Raw genomic sequence first — 17,622 nt, forward strand, 5'->3', positions numbered from 1 at the left:
TTATGCTCTGGCACTTGCTACCATCTCTCTCTCCTCTTTTACTCAACCAATTTATCTATATTCTGATTAATCAACCATCCCATTTATATTCTAATCCCCATCTCTTCTGAGTATGCCTGGCATTTTGCCACCATCTCTCTCCTACGCTCTCTTGCACTCCCCCCTCAGGTTGAATAACCATGTATCTCCTTTACAGCAGCACACCTGTTTTTGTCCTCATTCTCTCTCTCTCTGTCTGGGTAATCATGTACCTCCCCTAGAGCAAGATGCTTGTTTCTGTCTCTCTGTCACACTATAACTTTTCATCATCTGACACAAGATTCCCCCACCACCTCCATTTCCCCCTCCCCCTCTCAAAGGATCCTTGTCTTGCAAAGTAACTTGGTGACGTTGCCAGTGCTGGTGTCACTTAAAATGCATCCAATCCACACTGTAAACTGATTGGCATTTGGAAAGGCATCTAGCTGTAAAAACCACACCAAAACTGACCTCACCCATGATTGTGTCATATAAAAAGCACTCAGTTCACTCTGCTGGGTGGTTGGTGCTAGGAAGGACATCCAGCCATAAGATCTCTGCGAAAACAGACACAGAAGTCTAGCGCAGGCTCCTTCCTGGCCAGCTCGTATCAAACCATCCAACCAATGCCAACATGGAAGGAGAACACTAACCGATGTTAATGATGAGTAACTGCAGCAAATTTGCCTTTAGAAGCTGAAATATGTCACAAACATATTTTCACTAACCTAAAGTTCCCTGAAGCCTAAACACTCCTTGACACTGATACTACTGACAATGTATTGTGTGTGTACGTGTGTCTTTGTTTACTCCACCCCCTCAGCGCTTGACAAGCTGTGTTAGTTTGTTTATATTCAAGGTATAGTTTACCACAGCTAACCACTCAGTTAACCATACCTTTGCTTAGGAGATGCAACACAAAAGATTTGGTCATGTCTGAACTTATGACTATGCAGTTAATAGTCCAACACCTTGACACTTTAGCATTTAAACTGGCTAAATTCAGCCCACATATTCTGCCTGTTTAATGAGTAACCTGACCAGATCTGGCCTCTCACACCTATCCTATAATGTCATTCTAAAAATAAACTATGGCATCACTGAAATGTCAAAGCCACAAAATAATGCATGGTTAATTCAATTACAGTAAACTTGATTTTACTTAATGTGGAAGCTATAAATAAATACCACCATTAATCAAGTGCTGTTTTTTCTTTCCATTCTGTAGGTTGGTGACGGGAAGGGTACCCAGCTGTATAAAATCCACCTCAACCAAATCCCTATCTAAACCATGCAAGTATGGAAAAGTGGACACCAAAATGACGGTGAATATATGTTTATTTGTTATTCATTCTGATTCAAACTCAACTCTCCACCCTTCTCATCTTTGATTCAAAAGGTCACAACTACCATGTGAGTCAACTTACAATGGCCATCAGTGCCCTGCATATTTCTGAGTTGGATTTCATCTGCACTTTCTCTTCAGAATATCTTTGTCTACAGGTATTTACATGTAAACATTTAACTGCATAATCTATTCTCTTGGAAGTTATCTTCTTTCACCTTACTAACTTTAAAATCAGGAAAACAAAGTCTTGTATCAAAATCTCATTTCTTCATCAGAACATATCGGAGCAATTTCCATGGAATTAAATTCAGTAGAATCCTTAAATTTTACATTAGATATGAGTATTCCACTCATTCTTGAAAACTTGGGTGAAAGTAAATTTGTTATTCTTGACAGGGGAACCTGTAGAAGAGGTAAACTCAGGAAGACATGAATCAAAGTGGTGAAATATGAAATTTGGTTGGTGAGCCTCACAGAAGCAATGACAAGTGACCAAAACTTCGGGCGATTTGCTGTGCTCCAGAAGACACGTGAAGCTAAGTGAAATTGTGGCTGTGGTCAGTTCCAGTGATATGGAAAAGGGACCCATGCTGGTGAAATGTAAAGGACACTCTGGATTTAGGAAGGACATCCAGCTGTAGAAACCAAGCCAAAACAGACTGGAGCTTGCTGCAGTTTTCCAGCTTACCAGCTCCAACTAAACCATGTATGGCAGGGATCTGTGTGGTAAGAAGTTTGCCTCCCAACCCCACATAGCTTCAGGTTCAGTCCCACTGCAGGGCACCTTGGGCAAGTGTCTTCTAATGACTGAAACAAATAAAAGATATATATATATACATATATGTGTAGTGGTAGCTAGGTAGTTGAATGATCTCCCTTGCAAAAAAAGATTATAGAGTAACCTCCCTTTCTCAGTTTCTCGAAGCATCAGTGTCATGAGATGTGATTCTTAATTATTCAAGAGGCTTAGCGTTTCTCTTGGAGGTTTCTAGAATGTCTAGCATTCCATTAATAAAAACAGCTTTCTAACTCTGCTCGTTGCTTCTTAGTCGATTAGACTTAGAGCCACTCACATCATTGCTATGTCCATCTATTTCTGTACGTCACATGACTGAAAACCACCACCCAGATGTTATTTCTATATTTCCTATCTCTGAACTTTCTTGCATAAATTACTTCATTCAACATGGTTCTACATTTTGATTATGTATCATCATCGACCAGTAAATAAAATATATTTTTATGTAGTAAATATATAGTTCTTAACTTTATTCTTCATCTCTATAGAACTCTTATAATAATATACACACAGCCATATCAACACCTGATACTGAATATATATTCCCACTGCATATGTATATGTGTGCATATGTGTAATTCCTTGTCTTGCCATCACATATTAATTGTAAACAGGTGTCACTGACATACAAACAGTGTCATTCATTACCAGTATTCTGCAAAAACATGTCTGGTCATGGGGGAAATATCTTGCTTAGAAACAAGTGAAGATTGGCAACAGGAACAGCTCTCCACTTTAGAGAAATTCTGCATCAATAAAATCCCTCTGACCCATGCAAGCATGGGAAAGTGGACATAAAAATGATGATGATACTGAAGGAACATAACTAGTCAAAATTTAAATTTGTTACTGTGCAGTAAGAAGCTTCCTTCCCAACCACATGGTTTTTAGTTCAGTCCCACTGCATGACACCTTGGGCAAGTATCTTCTACTATAGACTTGGGTCAACCGAAGCCTTGTGAGTGGATTTGGTAGACAGAAACTGAAAGAATCCCATCATATATATAAATATATATATAGAGAGAGAGATGGGAAGGGAGAGAGTGTGTCTTTGTGTCTGTTTTTGTTCCCCCTCCACCACTTGATATCCAGTGTTGATTTGTTTACATCCCCATAAATTAGTGGCTCAGCAAAAAGACACCCACAGAATAAGTACTAGGCTTTAAAAAAAGTACTGGGGTCAATTCATTTCACTAAAACCTTTTCAATGGAAAGCCCCAGCATGGCCACAGTCTGATGACTGAAACAAATAAAAGATGAAAGTTAAAGGTATCTATAATATGGTTTGATATTGTTATTTAATTTGGATTATTGAGATTATTTCAATTTGCTTTAAGGTTATCTAATTTTTACAAAGTATTCTAATTCTTAATTAGTCAGTTATGATGAATTGTAGTACTTGACTATCTCTCTTGTGATACTCTTCCTTCTCAACAGTAAAGACCGATTCCATCTCAGTTGATACATTTTCCTGTGCGGATGACACTAACCTACACTTTCTTCACCTTCAACAGGTAAATGTCATCTAGATGCAACTTAAATGCTTACCATTATATATAAATAAGACCAGAGGCATGGAATACCTCAAAATCAGACATGTCAAGATGTCTGGAAAGAGGAACTCAACCAACTCATTTAACTGCATGAAAATTCTTTTATTTGTTTCAGTCATCTGACTGCGGCCATGCTGGAGCACCACCTTCAGTCGAACAAATCGACCCCAGCACTTATTCTTTGAAAGCCTAGTACTTATCCTATTGGTCTCTTTTGCCGAACTGCTAAGTTATGGGGACGTAAACACACCAACATCGGTTGTCAGGCAATGGTGGAGGTACAAACACTGACACACAAACATAGTTCCCATGATTGACTGCTAAGTCCACAAGTTTTTTCTATTTCTTCTCTGTTTATTTCCTTGTGTTCCTTTCAGTTGAAAAGTGTCAAACTAATACACCTACTTGTTGTTTATACACCTGTCTTCGTCTTTTGCTTCTCTGTAAATTACAACTACATATATATATATATATGTATGTATGTATAGAGAGAGAGAGAGAGAGAGAGAGAGAGACGAGCTTCTTTCAGTAGTTTCTGTCAACCAAACCCACTCATAAGGCTTTGGTTGGCTTGAGGCTACAGTAGAAGACACTTGACCAAGATGCCATGCAGTGGGACTGAACCCGGAACCATGTAGTTGGTAAGCAAGCTACTTACCACACACCCACTCCTGCACTCTTCCTTCTCAACAGTAAAGATTTATTCTATCAAAACTGATACATTTTCCTGTGCAGATGACACTAACCTACACTTTCTTCACCTTTGACAGGTGTCATCCAGATCAGTGCTACTCAAAGTGGTGGTCCACAGACCAGTGCCAATCCATCAGCCATCAGCTGCTGGAATGTGGCAAGTTTCAAGAAAAAGAAAGAAACATTATAAAACATTGACAAAATGCTTATATAATATTGTATTATTTGTTTACAAAATAAATATAAGATGAAAAAAATAGTCAACTTTTATTATATTCATTATATATATTGTTTCTGGTATAAATTAACATTACTAAGAAATATTACCAGTACCTGGCACACTAGGAATAAAAACTACCGGTACGCCACATCAGATAGTTTGAGAAGCACTGATCTGGATGCAACTTAAACATGTACACATTATTTATTTCAAGTAAAATAATACAACCAGTATCAGCAAACACCTCAAACTATAATCTTTTAAAAAAATAAATCCAGTTTTTTTAATTGCACATAGACAAGCATCATTTTTACATACACTGGACAACACTACAAAACAATTTTTTTCTTTTCAGCGCTTTGAAAAACAGCTAATTCTTAGGAATTTATTTGGCACATAAGTGAGAAGGTTGCATCCCAACCAAGTGGTTTTGAGTTCAGTCCTACTCTGTGACACCTTGGGTAAGTGTCCTCTACTATAGTCTCGGGCCAACCAAAGCCATGTGCTGTGTGTGCACATGTGTGCTTGTCCCCCATTACTACTTCACAACTGGTGTTGGTTTGTTTAACCCTTTAGCATTTAAACCGGCCATATCTGGCCCAAAATTTTCTATCTGTTTCTACTGACCTCTACACTTGCCTAACAATGTCATTGTAAAAATAAACAATCACATCATTGGAATTTCAAGCTACAAGGCAATGCATGTTTAATTCAAAGCAATCGGAACAAATATGTATTACATTCAAGAGAGTAATCTGAATGCTAAAGAGCTATGTCTCTGTAACTTAGGGGCTGATTTGTTTGACTGAATCCTTCAAGGTGGTGCCCCAGTATGGCCACAGCCCAATAAGTGAAACAAGTAAAAGATAAACAATACTGAAAAGTACTCGTGTGTCTACAATAGTGACCATATTGTTCATATGAAAGTGTTAAACCACATCTAAATGTTAGAAGTGAATCATGAAGACAAGCTTTCATCAACTAATAACACCCCTAAACATGCTAACTGTACACACCAAAATGCCTAATACACTGAGCTAATGTGGGAGAGTTTACAATATCACTTGATCTGCAAGAAACAGTAGCCAAGTCTCTCTCAAATCACACCATCCTAACTTAAAAAAGGAATGAGGTATGAGTATCTCGGATAAGGTAGTCCCAGATACATTATATATCTCTATCTCTATATATATAAAGCTGAAGTTGTCTGTGTATGGCAGGCTTTGTAGCCTTCAACGAACACTATCTCCTCTGAGACCCTGCAGCGCAAGTTGACTAAAATTGAGAGCATGATAGAAGAAGGCTTGCTCCTCCTTCCATAGAAGAAAAAAATTAAATTGGACCATGTTAACACAAAAAATTATTTACATAAAAAAAGTGCAATTTTTCTATGAAAATCCCTATTTTTTACGATTTTTTGACTGTTGTGTTGCCATTTATCGGTGTATTTCAACCAGAAAATTGTTCACTTAAAGAGTGAATTTTTACTTTTCAAAAATTCCAATTCTAAAGGGTTGAAACAAACCCAAGCAGCGCCAGGCAATACTGCTAGTCTTAAATAAAGATGGGATGATCAAAACTTGGACACATTTAACTCATAAGTTGACCTCGTCAGAGCTGACCTAAGACTAAACAACTAATATTGATTTCAAAGTTTGGCACAAGGCCAACAATTTGCAGGGAGGGGTTAATCGATTACAATGATCCAATTACTCAACTGGTACTTATTGACCCTGAAAGGAGGGAAGGCAAAGTTGACCCCAGCAGAATTTGAACTCGGAACATACAGATGGACAAAATGCCGCTAAGCATTTTGCCCAGTACGCTAATGATTCTGCCAGCTTGCCATCTTACAACAACAACAACTAATAGTCTTTCCATGTTGCACAACAGACCCTATACTAAGCACTTACCCAAACCTTCCTCCCAGCAATGAATTCTTCTTGAAATCTTTTCTTGCCAATGGAACTGCATCGGACTGGAAATTTTTCTAGCTGCTATCATGAAAAAAAATTCAAAAGGAATTAACTGCATTAATATTATCCAGTTAATTCTATCCTTAATTCTGGGAAGACTTCAAAAGATTATGTACACATCCCCCTGTTAAATTAACTATTGAGTATTAAGAACTACCTTCATATAAAGTGATGTTCATAAGTATTCATAACGTCTAAAATAAAACTGAATTTTTTAAACATTCTTATCACTAATCAGTTTATTTATTTATTAATCAGTTTATTTAATTATTAATTTATTTTTGCAATGGATAACAATCAAAATTAACAAAATTCAAAAAATTATAGGACGGCATGTGTGCAAAATTATTCATAACATTTTGTTTAATAACTATTTTTGCTTAAAAATTAATTCAAAAAGGTTAAATAAGCTATTAAAAATGAAAAAAAATATCATAGGCGTAAGAGTGGCTGTGTGGTAAGTAGCTTGCTTACGAACCACATGGTTCTGGGTTCAGTCCCACTGTGTGGCACCTTGGGCATCTTCTACTATAGCCTCGGGCCGACCAAAGCCTTGAGTGGATTTGGTAGGCGGAAACTGAAAGAAGCCCATCTTATATATGTATATATATATAAATGTATGTGTGTGTGTATATATGTTTGTGTGTCTGTGTTTGTCCCCACAACATCACTTGGCAATCGATGCTAGTGTGCTTACGTCCTCGTAACTTAGCGTTTCAGCAAAAGAGACCGATAGAATAAGTACTAGGCTTACAAAGTACTGGGGTCAACTTGTTCGACTAAAGGTAGTGCTCCAGCATGGCCACAGTCACATGACCGAAACAAGTAAAAAGAGTATATATGTAACAATTGATAATTGTTAGTAAAACCTTAATATTAGTGTACACATGATTTGTACATGTGTCAATACTGTGGACATTTATTCCTTGCAATTTCAGTTACTATATAAGAAATGATGACACGAAAAAGATCAGTGTTGACCTAAGTAAAAAAATTGTGGAAGTTTACATGTCTGGTGATAGACACAGGAAGGTTTATGAATGATTTTCTTTAAAGTACTGACTATTCAATCAATTATTTAGAAATATCAAACTGATGGTTGTATGACAAACTCATGCAAAGGCTGGTGAGACAAATAGAGCGTGAAGCAAAGACAATTGCAAAAGAGGTCAGTCAGTAGATTGGGCAGCTGAGTGTAAATGCTTCATTATTAACTGCAAGGAGGGCATTGTGGACATTTGGGCTTCACAAGTGCCAAGCAAGAAAATCCTCCACATTAAGGCTTGACTAAACTATGCAAAAAACACGTTAAACAAACTTGCTCAGTTTTGGTCAAATACTCTGTGGTCCGATGAGACCAAAATTAAGCTTTTTGGCCACAACAAGAATGCCACAGTTTGGTAGAAATCTGGACAGGCTTTTCAACCCAAAAACATTTGAGAGAAATTTAATGTTTTGGGAGGTGTTTTTCAACAGCCGACCCAGGATGGCTATTTTCATCAAAGACCAGATGCAAAAGAGGATTCCATCAAAATATTAGACAAGAATCTTCGAGTATCAGCAGAAAAATTGAAGCTTCATGACAGTTGGATCTTTCAATAAGATAATGATCCAAAGTATACATCAAAATTAGCAACTGTCTGACTAGGCAAAGATGATATCGCTGATTGGAAATGTTTGGTGCCATTTCAAAGCTCAGATTCAGAAAAGATGCTCAAAAAATCTTAACATTTTAGAGACAATTGTCAATGAGAAATGGACAAAAATCAAAAAAAAAAAAAAATATGCTGAGTTAGTTCCTAGTTATGCAAAAAAAATTAAATATGGTTATTCATAATAAAGGCTTCGCAATTAGTTATTAAACAAAAGGCTATGAATAATTTTTCACACATGCCGTCCTATAATTTTTGGAATTTTGTTAATTTTGATTGTTATCCCATTGTAAAAATAAATTAATAATTAAATGAAACTGTGCATATTAATAAAGTATAAATAATGTACAAAAGATATTACAAACTGATTAGTGATAAGACAAATATTTAAAAAATCAATTTTATTCTGAGTTTTATGAATACTTACAAACAACACCAGTGTGTGTGCATATATATATGTACACACACAAAGCTTGTGAGAATGAGCGCTCAGCACTGCATTGGTGGATAAATATTCTTTATTTGTGGTTCACTTAAACAACTGTGGAAATCTCCTTCACATAAAACTATTGGTTGCCTTGTTAAACCACAAACAAAGTCTACATATATAAATATATCTATAAATTTAATGCACAATATAGTTTTATCTCATCTGGTGGTATTCACAAAAAAAGCTTCTTTAGTGGACAGGCTACAAATCACATATTAAACCAATACATAGAGGTGTAATTAGAGCCATATACAGCTGAAATCCAGTAAATCCAATTAGTGGAGATTATTTCATGAGGAGTATATGGAATATAAAGTCAGGAGGTATGAGATGAATATATTTATTTCACTAATTGAAATATGTTTTTTCCATGATGTTGGTTGTGAAATGCTTATCATGGCTATCAACTGGTGAAATATATTAATTTCATATCACTTAACTTTCTTTATATATATATATATATATATTATATTAAATTAGAGATAAAACCACTATTAGGCAAATCATACAATGAAAAACTTAAGCCAATACATAAGATTAATTAATTTATATTATTTTAATATATATCAAAATTATTAAAAAAAGATAATTTTTTAATAATTTTGATATATATTTAAAATAATATAAATTAATTAATCTTATGTAATGGCTTAAGTTTTTCATTGTATGATTTGCCTAATAGTGGTTTTTATCTCTAATTTAATATAATATAATATTTTACTATAAAATTGGATTCAATCCTAAATCTGATTTATCTCTGTAAGTTTGGATTTATTCCCTAATATTTTATTATTAATTAATATATATATATATATATATATATATATATATATATATATAGGTACAGGAGTGGCAGTGTGGTAAGTAGATTACTCACCAACCACATGGTTCTGGGTTTAGTCCAACTGCCTGGCACCTTGGGCAAGTGTCTTCAACTAGAGCTTCAGGCTGACCAAAACCTTGTGAGTGGATTTGATAGACAGAAACTGAAAGAAGTTTGTGGTATGCATGTCTGTGTGTGTATACACAGACACACACGTTTGTGTTTGTCCACACCATCGCTTGACAACCAATGTTGATGTGTTTACATCTCCGTAACTTAGCGATTCAGCAAAAGAGACTGATAGAATAAGTACTAGGCTTACAAAGAAAAAAATCCTGGGGTCGATGTGCTCAACTAAAAGGAAATGCTCCAGTATGGCTGCAGTTAAATGACTGAAACAAATAAAAGAATACACACACACAATAGTAATTTAGAGGGAGGGAAAAAGCAGTGTTCAGGAGTCTTGCAAGCCTCCCGCACTAGCAAGTTTGACTTAGCTGGTATCTTAAACACTTGTGAGTTGGTTTCCGCAGGAAAAATTTTGAATGGGAAGAAAGGGTTGGGTAAACGTTTGATGTAGATTGGCAAGGTGAGATATAAAAAAGGGTGATGAGAAAAGAGACAAGAAGGCCTGATTAGAAATGATATGTAGATACCTAGTTTAGAGTAGAAATAGAAGAGGTGGGAAAAGAGGTTGATAGAAGCATTTGAGCAGTCATGTGCTAACTGCAACTTGTGCAACTTTCTGAATGACATGCCTAATGAAGAATTACCCTTGAGTTTTTTTTTTTTTTAGCAGTGTGGCCTGTCTGATGATGACCCATGTCTCAAGCAGCCCACTTCTCAAAAACTGTTGCTCATGCCTGTGTTAGAGCATCAAACAAAATGCTTTCTAGTATTTATTCTAGCTTCTTGGATTCCAAGTTCAGATCTCACTGAGGTCAACTTAGCCTGTCCTCATTCCAAGAGACTGGTGGGGTCAATAAATAAAAGTACCAGTCTAGGTTAGAGAAGTGGCGTAATTACTAGAGCATTAGATAGGTTGCATTGCAGTATTTGTCTTAACTCTTTGTGATCTGAATTCAAATCCTACCATGACCTAATCCGTTGTTCAGTTTTAATACCACCAAGCTGGACCTTGGGTGCCTTTAGCAGAGTCCATTCTGTGGCAGGCTTTCAGACCAGGTCTCCAGTTTGAGGATACCTTTCTCCATCCCTCCCTTCCATCAGTTTCAGAGGCCCTTGGATTATAGGTGCTACCCTTTTTCCTGACTAAGCGATAAAAAGGTAAAAAGACACAAGAAACACCATCTGCAGGCACAAGTCAGAGCAAGGTTGTTTATAGAAGACCAGCAGTTGCCCATGCATACCATTTTCCCCTCTCTTTGCCACTGATGTTATCCAAGGCAAAGGTTAGTACAGCTTAGCACCAGTTACATCGCAACTCATTTCTACAGTTGAGTGGACTGGAGCAATGTGAAATATAGTGTCTTGCTCAAGAACACAATACAGAGCCTGATCTGGGAATTGAACTCACTACCTCAAGATTGTGAGCCCGATGCTCCCACTACAAAGCCATGCACCTTATGGAGATCACTAGAAAAGACCATCAGAAATAAAGAGACCTCATGTTTATAATGACTTTAACCCTTTAGTATTTAAATCGGCCATATCCGGCCAAAATATTTAATCTGTTTTATGTTCAAACTGACCAGATCCAGGCCCTCACACCTACCCTACAATGTTATTCTACATGAAGTAATTACACCATCAAGATCTTGAAGATATGAGATAATGCATGATTCAAATCAATGGGAATCAATAAGCATTATGTTTGATAGAATAATCTGAACACTAAAGGGTTAAAGGTTTTAGCTGCATGTTGTTCACAAGCAGAGAGAAGTTAATTATAAAACTTTTTAATAAACATATGGTGACTGACTCATCATGTGCTGTTGTGACAGATTAGGTTGCCATGTGATCATTGAAGTAGCATCTCAACATCTCTGATACAGATTTTGTCTGCTTTAACTCCTTTGGTATCATATTCATGATGAAATGTATTGCCTTTGTTTTAATTAATTTCAAAAGCAATGAAAAAAATAATTTTGTCCTTATTAAGCTGATGATTGGGACATAAATTCATATGAAATTTTATTTAATTTAGATCACTTTAAAACAAAGAAGTTTGTACCATAGAACGAGAAAGCAGTTTTAGGTAGGCGGATATGAAAAGAGTTGAGATGTTTAGCTGGTATCTGAATAATAATCATGTGCAGAATGAGATGTGATGGGCAATATCATCTGCATAGAAATGACAGCAGACATGGCAAACGAATGCTTAACAGAGGAAAACGTCTTCAGTGCATGCTATATCATTATCATTTAATGTCCATTTTCCATGCTGGCATGGGCTAGATTGCTTGACTGGAGCTGGTAAGCCAGAAAGCTGCACCAGGCTCCAGTCACCTGTTTTGGTTTGGTTTGGTTTCTATGGCTGATGCCAGTGCCAGCAGCATGTAAAAAGTACCATTCAAGCATGATCGATACCAGTGCCATCTGACTGCCCCCCGTGCCAGTGGGACTTGAAAAGCACCCACTACACTCTCGGAGTGGTTGGCGTTAGGGAGGGCATCCAGCTGTAGAAACCTTGCCAGAACAAACTGGAGCCTGACTGCAGCCTCCCGACTTCAGTCAAACAGCCCAACCCATGCCAGAATGGAAAGCAGATGTTAAACAATGATGATTATGATGAAGATATAATGTTACACCATTCAAAGTTTAGGTAAACTTCGTCACCCACTCACTCACTCTTTCTTTCTCTCTCTCTCTCTCTCCCCCCACACGAAAATGAAACTCATTTCGGCGCCAAATATTGCAAAGGGAAATGTTTTGGTTTTTCAAATCAATTCTGCTATCTGGAATTATTATATTATGTATTATATCCAGTGATTTTAAGAGGTAGGAAAAAGATATTTTTGTTTTAATATTATACTTCGTTTCACACATACATGCAAAAACTCTAACATGTTTCTTTCTAGATGAATTTATCATTCGTTATCTCTCCACATACTTCATTACCATGAACTTCTATAACCTTCACATTTTCACTTATTTATTTCAAACTTCTTTGAATTTTCAATCCAATGTAATCCACACTCTCTCGAAAACGTATTTCTGCAAAATGTCATCTAAAATTATAGGTAAAGAAAGAAATAACAAAAAATATCTGAAAATGGGGGTGGGGTGAAATTTCCGAAGGTTTCACCCCACCCCGTTTTATGGACCCCAAAAAGGGTTTTGTAGCATATTAGGAGATCATCGGAATTTATTCAACAAAAAAATTTCCAATGGTTCCGGAATATGGGGAGGGGGGATCCGGTTTCCTCACCCACCCCTTTTTCCGAACAAAAATTATGGGGTTTGCAGCATATTAGGAGACTTTTTATTTCTTAGAGAAAATCGTGCGGATGAATGGATCAAATAATACCAAATTTGAGCAACAGGTATGGTTTAAATGAACATGGGAAACATGTAAAATGTACTATTGAAAAGGGCTGTATATGTCGGAATGTGAAAAATACTTGATTGGTAGAATACAGCCGATAATGTACGTGCGTGTAATTTTAAGGTCCACTAAAAAGGAAATAGAGCGGAACGAGTAGTGTTGAGGAATGGGGTTAAAAGAACGAGTAGATATAAACGATCCGGCATGGAAAACGTGCACCAGCTAATATTATTTAAGGTTATGTTAGAAATCAATATTATATAAGGCTTCATTAAAATAAAGGACACAAAAACAATTCCAACTTGTAGATAAGATTTGTAGTATAAAACCATTATTCCATTTTTTTAAGTTTATTTTTCGGTTGCTAATTAAATTAGAAATAGATGATAGCCGGTGTACGGTAAAGAAAATGTATTTGGCGAGCATATACATATATTTATTTATTTATTCAAACTTGATGATTCAACTCTTCCTATTTTATTCTTTCTCTCAAGAAATAATAGGAAAACTATGATAGTCAAAATTTACCGCCGGTAAGAAAAAAAACATCCGTTTTTAGAGAAATAATATCCTGGAAACGAAAAGTTGTGACATGTCAGTGCTTGATTTACTTCTATCTCGTTTTCTATCAATCGAAGCACCGTAATGATTTCGAATTTGGATCGATTTTTTTGCAGAATATAGTGGAAGAAGAAACACAAAAACAATAATGTAGTGGGGGAGATCTAATGAGATCAGTTCAGGTGAGTCTGGAAATAACAGACGATAAAAGTCTTCTATTAAAAATTACCGTCTGCTTCAGTTTGTTATCTAAGACAAAATCGATGAAGACAGAAAAAGGAAAAGAACAAATCTGTAGGTGATCGGTTTTATTTGAAACAAACGATATTACCTATCGAAAATAAGTAGTACTATGACCGAAATATTTGTTGATAATTTAACTTAAGCAATAATGTTCGTGTTTTCACTATGTCACTATTTTTGTTTTACCATGTCGACTACATCGAAAACCTATGGATGGATTGTCAGTTCCTTGATAGTTAAAACAAGGTACACACGTTTACATATCTCTATAAAGGCTTCCTAAATTTTATTTATGCAGTAATTTTTAAGTTAAGAAACTATTTATCTCCCATAGAAAATCAATTCAGCATCATTTCCATCATAAATAAGATGGTAAGTTTCGCAGCAACAGCAGAGCACCGGATTAAATATTTTACAAGTTTTGAGTTCAAATCCCACTAAAGCCGATTTTGTTTTCTTCTCCCTCAGAGCCAACGAAAATAAGAAAAAAAATCACCAGGGAGATGCTGGGGTTCGATTCAATCAACTATAGACTTGTGTCATTATAAGGAATCCCCATATACATTTGTCATGTAAGAATGACTATAGGCTATATATATTCTTCTATATGTTTCACCTTTGATAAATATGAGTAAAATCAGGTCCAACTACGAAAGGAAATTTGAGTTTCGAACCCACTTCACTGGGAGTTTACTTTTAAGAAACACCGATAATCCTTTTGCATGGAGTTTTCGAAAAGGAAAGCTAAACGTGTTGCTAACGCCTGCAGCCAAAGAACTCATGACCCATTAATGCCAAATTAAGAAAGTAGCGAAAGGAATTTATTAAGGATAATTTCTCAATCATCTTCTTAGTGTAAGCAAATATAGTAAAATAAAGCAGTCCATAAACAGAATAGCGAAATAAACCTGTCTTATACATAAAATAATAGCGAAAGAAACTAGTTCATAAACAAAATAAAATAAAAATTCCAAATGGAATGTCTAGTGGATTTTTCTGCAAGGGAATGACGGCAAAACTTTGAATTCTCCACTTCGGTTGTTGGGTTGGTCGATATGCAGGTAGATGTAATCCAGAAATAATTAAATCATTTCTTTAAAGAATCTTTTCTTTTCTTTTTCGCTATTCCTGGTTAATTTCGCGTTACGGTGGAATTTTTTTTTTTTTTAAGAGATAATGTAAAAAAAAAAAAAATTATATATAATTTAATACAGTAAGAAAGTAGTAATATGCCAAATATAAATCTGTGGAGCGGAGGGAGGATGAGAAGGATTAAGCGAATTAAAAACAACATCAGCGAATGAAACAGCCAGCTTAAGAAACTTCGTGAAGAAATGAATGAAAAGTTTGTCTCGTTACTTACTCTCCATTTGTGAGAATTTTGAGTTCGATTATTTATTTCCGAAATGGGTGGCACCTCCACGTCTTTCTCACATCAAAAGGAAAATTTCCGTAGCACCAGACAAGTAGAGACACATAAAGGGGTACGGTCAGTTTCAAAGTGTGTTATCAACATAAACACAACTAACGCTGGTAATAGCAACAGGAGAAACTATAAGAAGCCACAAATCACCGGTGACATATTTTCAACGTCCCTCATCACAAAAATATTTCACATGTTCAGATAAACCATTTATAATTATTACGTTTTTGTACCACTAATTTCTGTTTTTATGTATGTATATGCGCATTTTTTCGATTACTTCAGGAGATTAACGATTATTTTTGCATCGAAAACGTCGTTGTTGTTTCAATGAATGCGATTGCTTTTCCTTATTATATTAATTTATTTGAGGGTGAAAGTTATTTATATCACCGCCAGACGAAGGTAACACGAGTGTGTTGATTTCAAAACCCAAAACTTTATTGCGATTCCTTATATTAACCACAAATTCAGCGATGTTGTTGCTTCATAACAAAATTTGCATCGTTTTATTGTTATGAAATCCATATTTATTAACTGTCATTACTTTTAAAGCCACCTTGTTATATATACAACTTTATCTAACTTGCTTCTCTTCCCATTTAATTTTATAAACAAGATTTATAGATTGATTTGGGAACTAAAACATTTGATTCGAACATTCAAACTATACAGAAAATTATGGACTCTGAAGTTATTCCAGATTTTAAGAAATATTTCAAACCTAACAGTCTTTTAAGGTAAATATTATTTCTTACATTTAGTGATTGTTTTCAGTTTTTAAATGTACACTTGTTTAAAATTCAATGTGATCGTTGCTAACGTTGTTTATATTTTACATTTATTTAACGATCGGCATTTGTTTTAAATGCACACGTTTAAAATTTAATGAATCACCGATAGACGTTATTTCTATATTTCAATATGTAAAACTTCATACATTTTGAGTGTAAAAGCCTTGCAAAGCTACTACTCGAATCACTAAGTGTTCTGAATCGGCTGTAATTCTTGAAAGGAATGAGCTCTGTTTTAATTAACTTGGTGGGGCTGGGAGGGTGGGGGTTCTTATTTGTTATATGTATCCACTGTTTTGAGTTACTTACATATACACTTTCGGATTATCGAAGAAATTGCTTAAACCGTCCGCAAAATTTAGTTACCCTGATGCTAAATTTTGAAACCAAGCATTTATTAAATGATTTGTAATTATGATAAAAATCGAAGATATATATATATATATATATATATATATATATAGCATAACTTCGGTATAAGTACCGGAAGTACCGAATACATTTCAAGAAAGTGTTCTTTTTCATATATGGGGTGGGGGGTTAGGGGTGGGATAAAACGGTTTCTGTTATCTTCAGAAATGTAAACAAATTCACGTGTGTACTTATACCGAAGGATCGCTATATATATATATATATATATATATACATACACGTGTGTGTTTGTGTGTATGACAAAAAAGCACATTCAGTATGAGTAACCGTGGTTATATTTTTTGTATCAATATATATTGATATTGGTGGCTTCCGGTTACCATTTCCGAAGAGTCGTTTATGCTGCCAATTGGAAATGCCGGTAGGGAACCGACGGCAACATTCTGACCGGTGAAACGTTGTGACCAGTTATATATTGCTTGACTAATATATAAATAGGTACAGAACGTACTCTGGGGGAATTCAAAAGTGTAACAATCCAAGTGTGTACAAGTGATCCACTAATTAAGTATTCCAAATCATTGTCTGAAGGACGTAGAAAATCATGTGTCAGTGTGCGGTAGAAAGTCCGTCTCAGCATGCAGTAAGTAGAAAGTCCGTGTCAGCGAGTGGTAGAAATAAAACAAGATTTGATCGTGCGTTGCCATAATGTTATGAAATTGTAGAAATTTTTTTTAAAAAACTGTAATTCGTGATAGCCGAAAGTGCTATTTTGTTTAAATTCTCTACTGGTCTGTACTATAGAAATTTGTGTAACTGGGACAAGCTATAATGATCATTATAAATAGTTCATACTATATGAGACTTTGATTTTAGTATCAAGAAATTCTGAAAAGATTAATGTCACAGATAAACTTAAAGGAGTGACTATCACCAAGAGAAAGCTAAATACCACTTTCTACTAGTTAATTGACAATAATTATATATATAATATATGTATAGTGTAAATAACCAACTAAGGGATAAAATATATATAGTGTAAATAACCAACTAAGGGATAAAATATCTGTATATACTATCGGTATCCGTTACCCATATTATCCTCGGGCATTGGTGTGCAGGTAACAACAGGATAAACAAGAGTTTATC

General features: G+C 35.4%; 2 protein-coding genes across 4 annotated transcripts in view; one reads left to right on the forward strand and one right to left on the reverse strand.

The window, feature by feature from the left end:
- Nucleotides 1–15,482, reverse strand: part of LOC115224684 (katanin-interacting protein-like) — a 656,564-nt gene extending 641,082 nt beyond the window's left edge. The window contains exon 1 of one of the 2 annotated variants that reach the window (XM_036513321.1): nucleotides 15,248–15,482. In XM_036513321.1, the coding sequence (XP_036369214.1) occupies nucleotides 15,248–15,254 (7 nt within the window). In that variant the 5' untranslated portion in view covers nucleotides 15,255–15,482. The remainder of the gene's footprint in view (nucleotides 1–15,247) is intronic. The other variant, XM_036513315.1, reaches the window with a different exon arrangement.
- Nucleotides 15,483–15,553: 71 nt separating this feature from the next.
- The window catches only part of LOC115232025 (tRNA-splicing endonuclease subunit Sen54), a 140,990-nt gene continuing 138,921 nt past the window's right edge, over nucleotides 15,554–17,622 (forward strand). The window contains exon 1 of one of the 2 annotated variants that reach the window (XM_036513334.1): nucleotides 15,554–16,047. In XM_036513334.1, the coding sequence (XP_036369227.1) occupies nucleotides 15,989–16,047 (59 nt within the window). In that variant the 5' untranslated portion in view covers nucleotides 15,554–15,988. The remainder of the gene's footprint in view (nucleotides 16,048–17,622) is intronic. The other variant, XM_029801900.2, reaches the window with a different exon arrangement.

Source organism: Octopus sinensis, linkage group LG2 (genome assembly GCF_006345805.1).
Source record: "Octopus sinensis linkage group LG2, ASM634580v1, whole genome shotgun sequence".
Taxonomy (NCBI): Eukaryota; Metazoa; Mollusca; class Cephalopoda; order Octopoda; family Octopodidae; genus Octopus; species Octopus sinensis.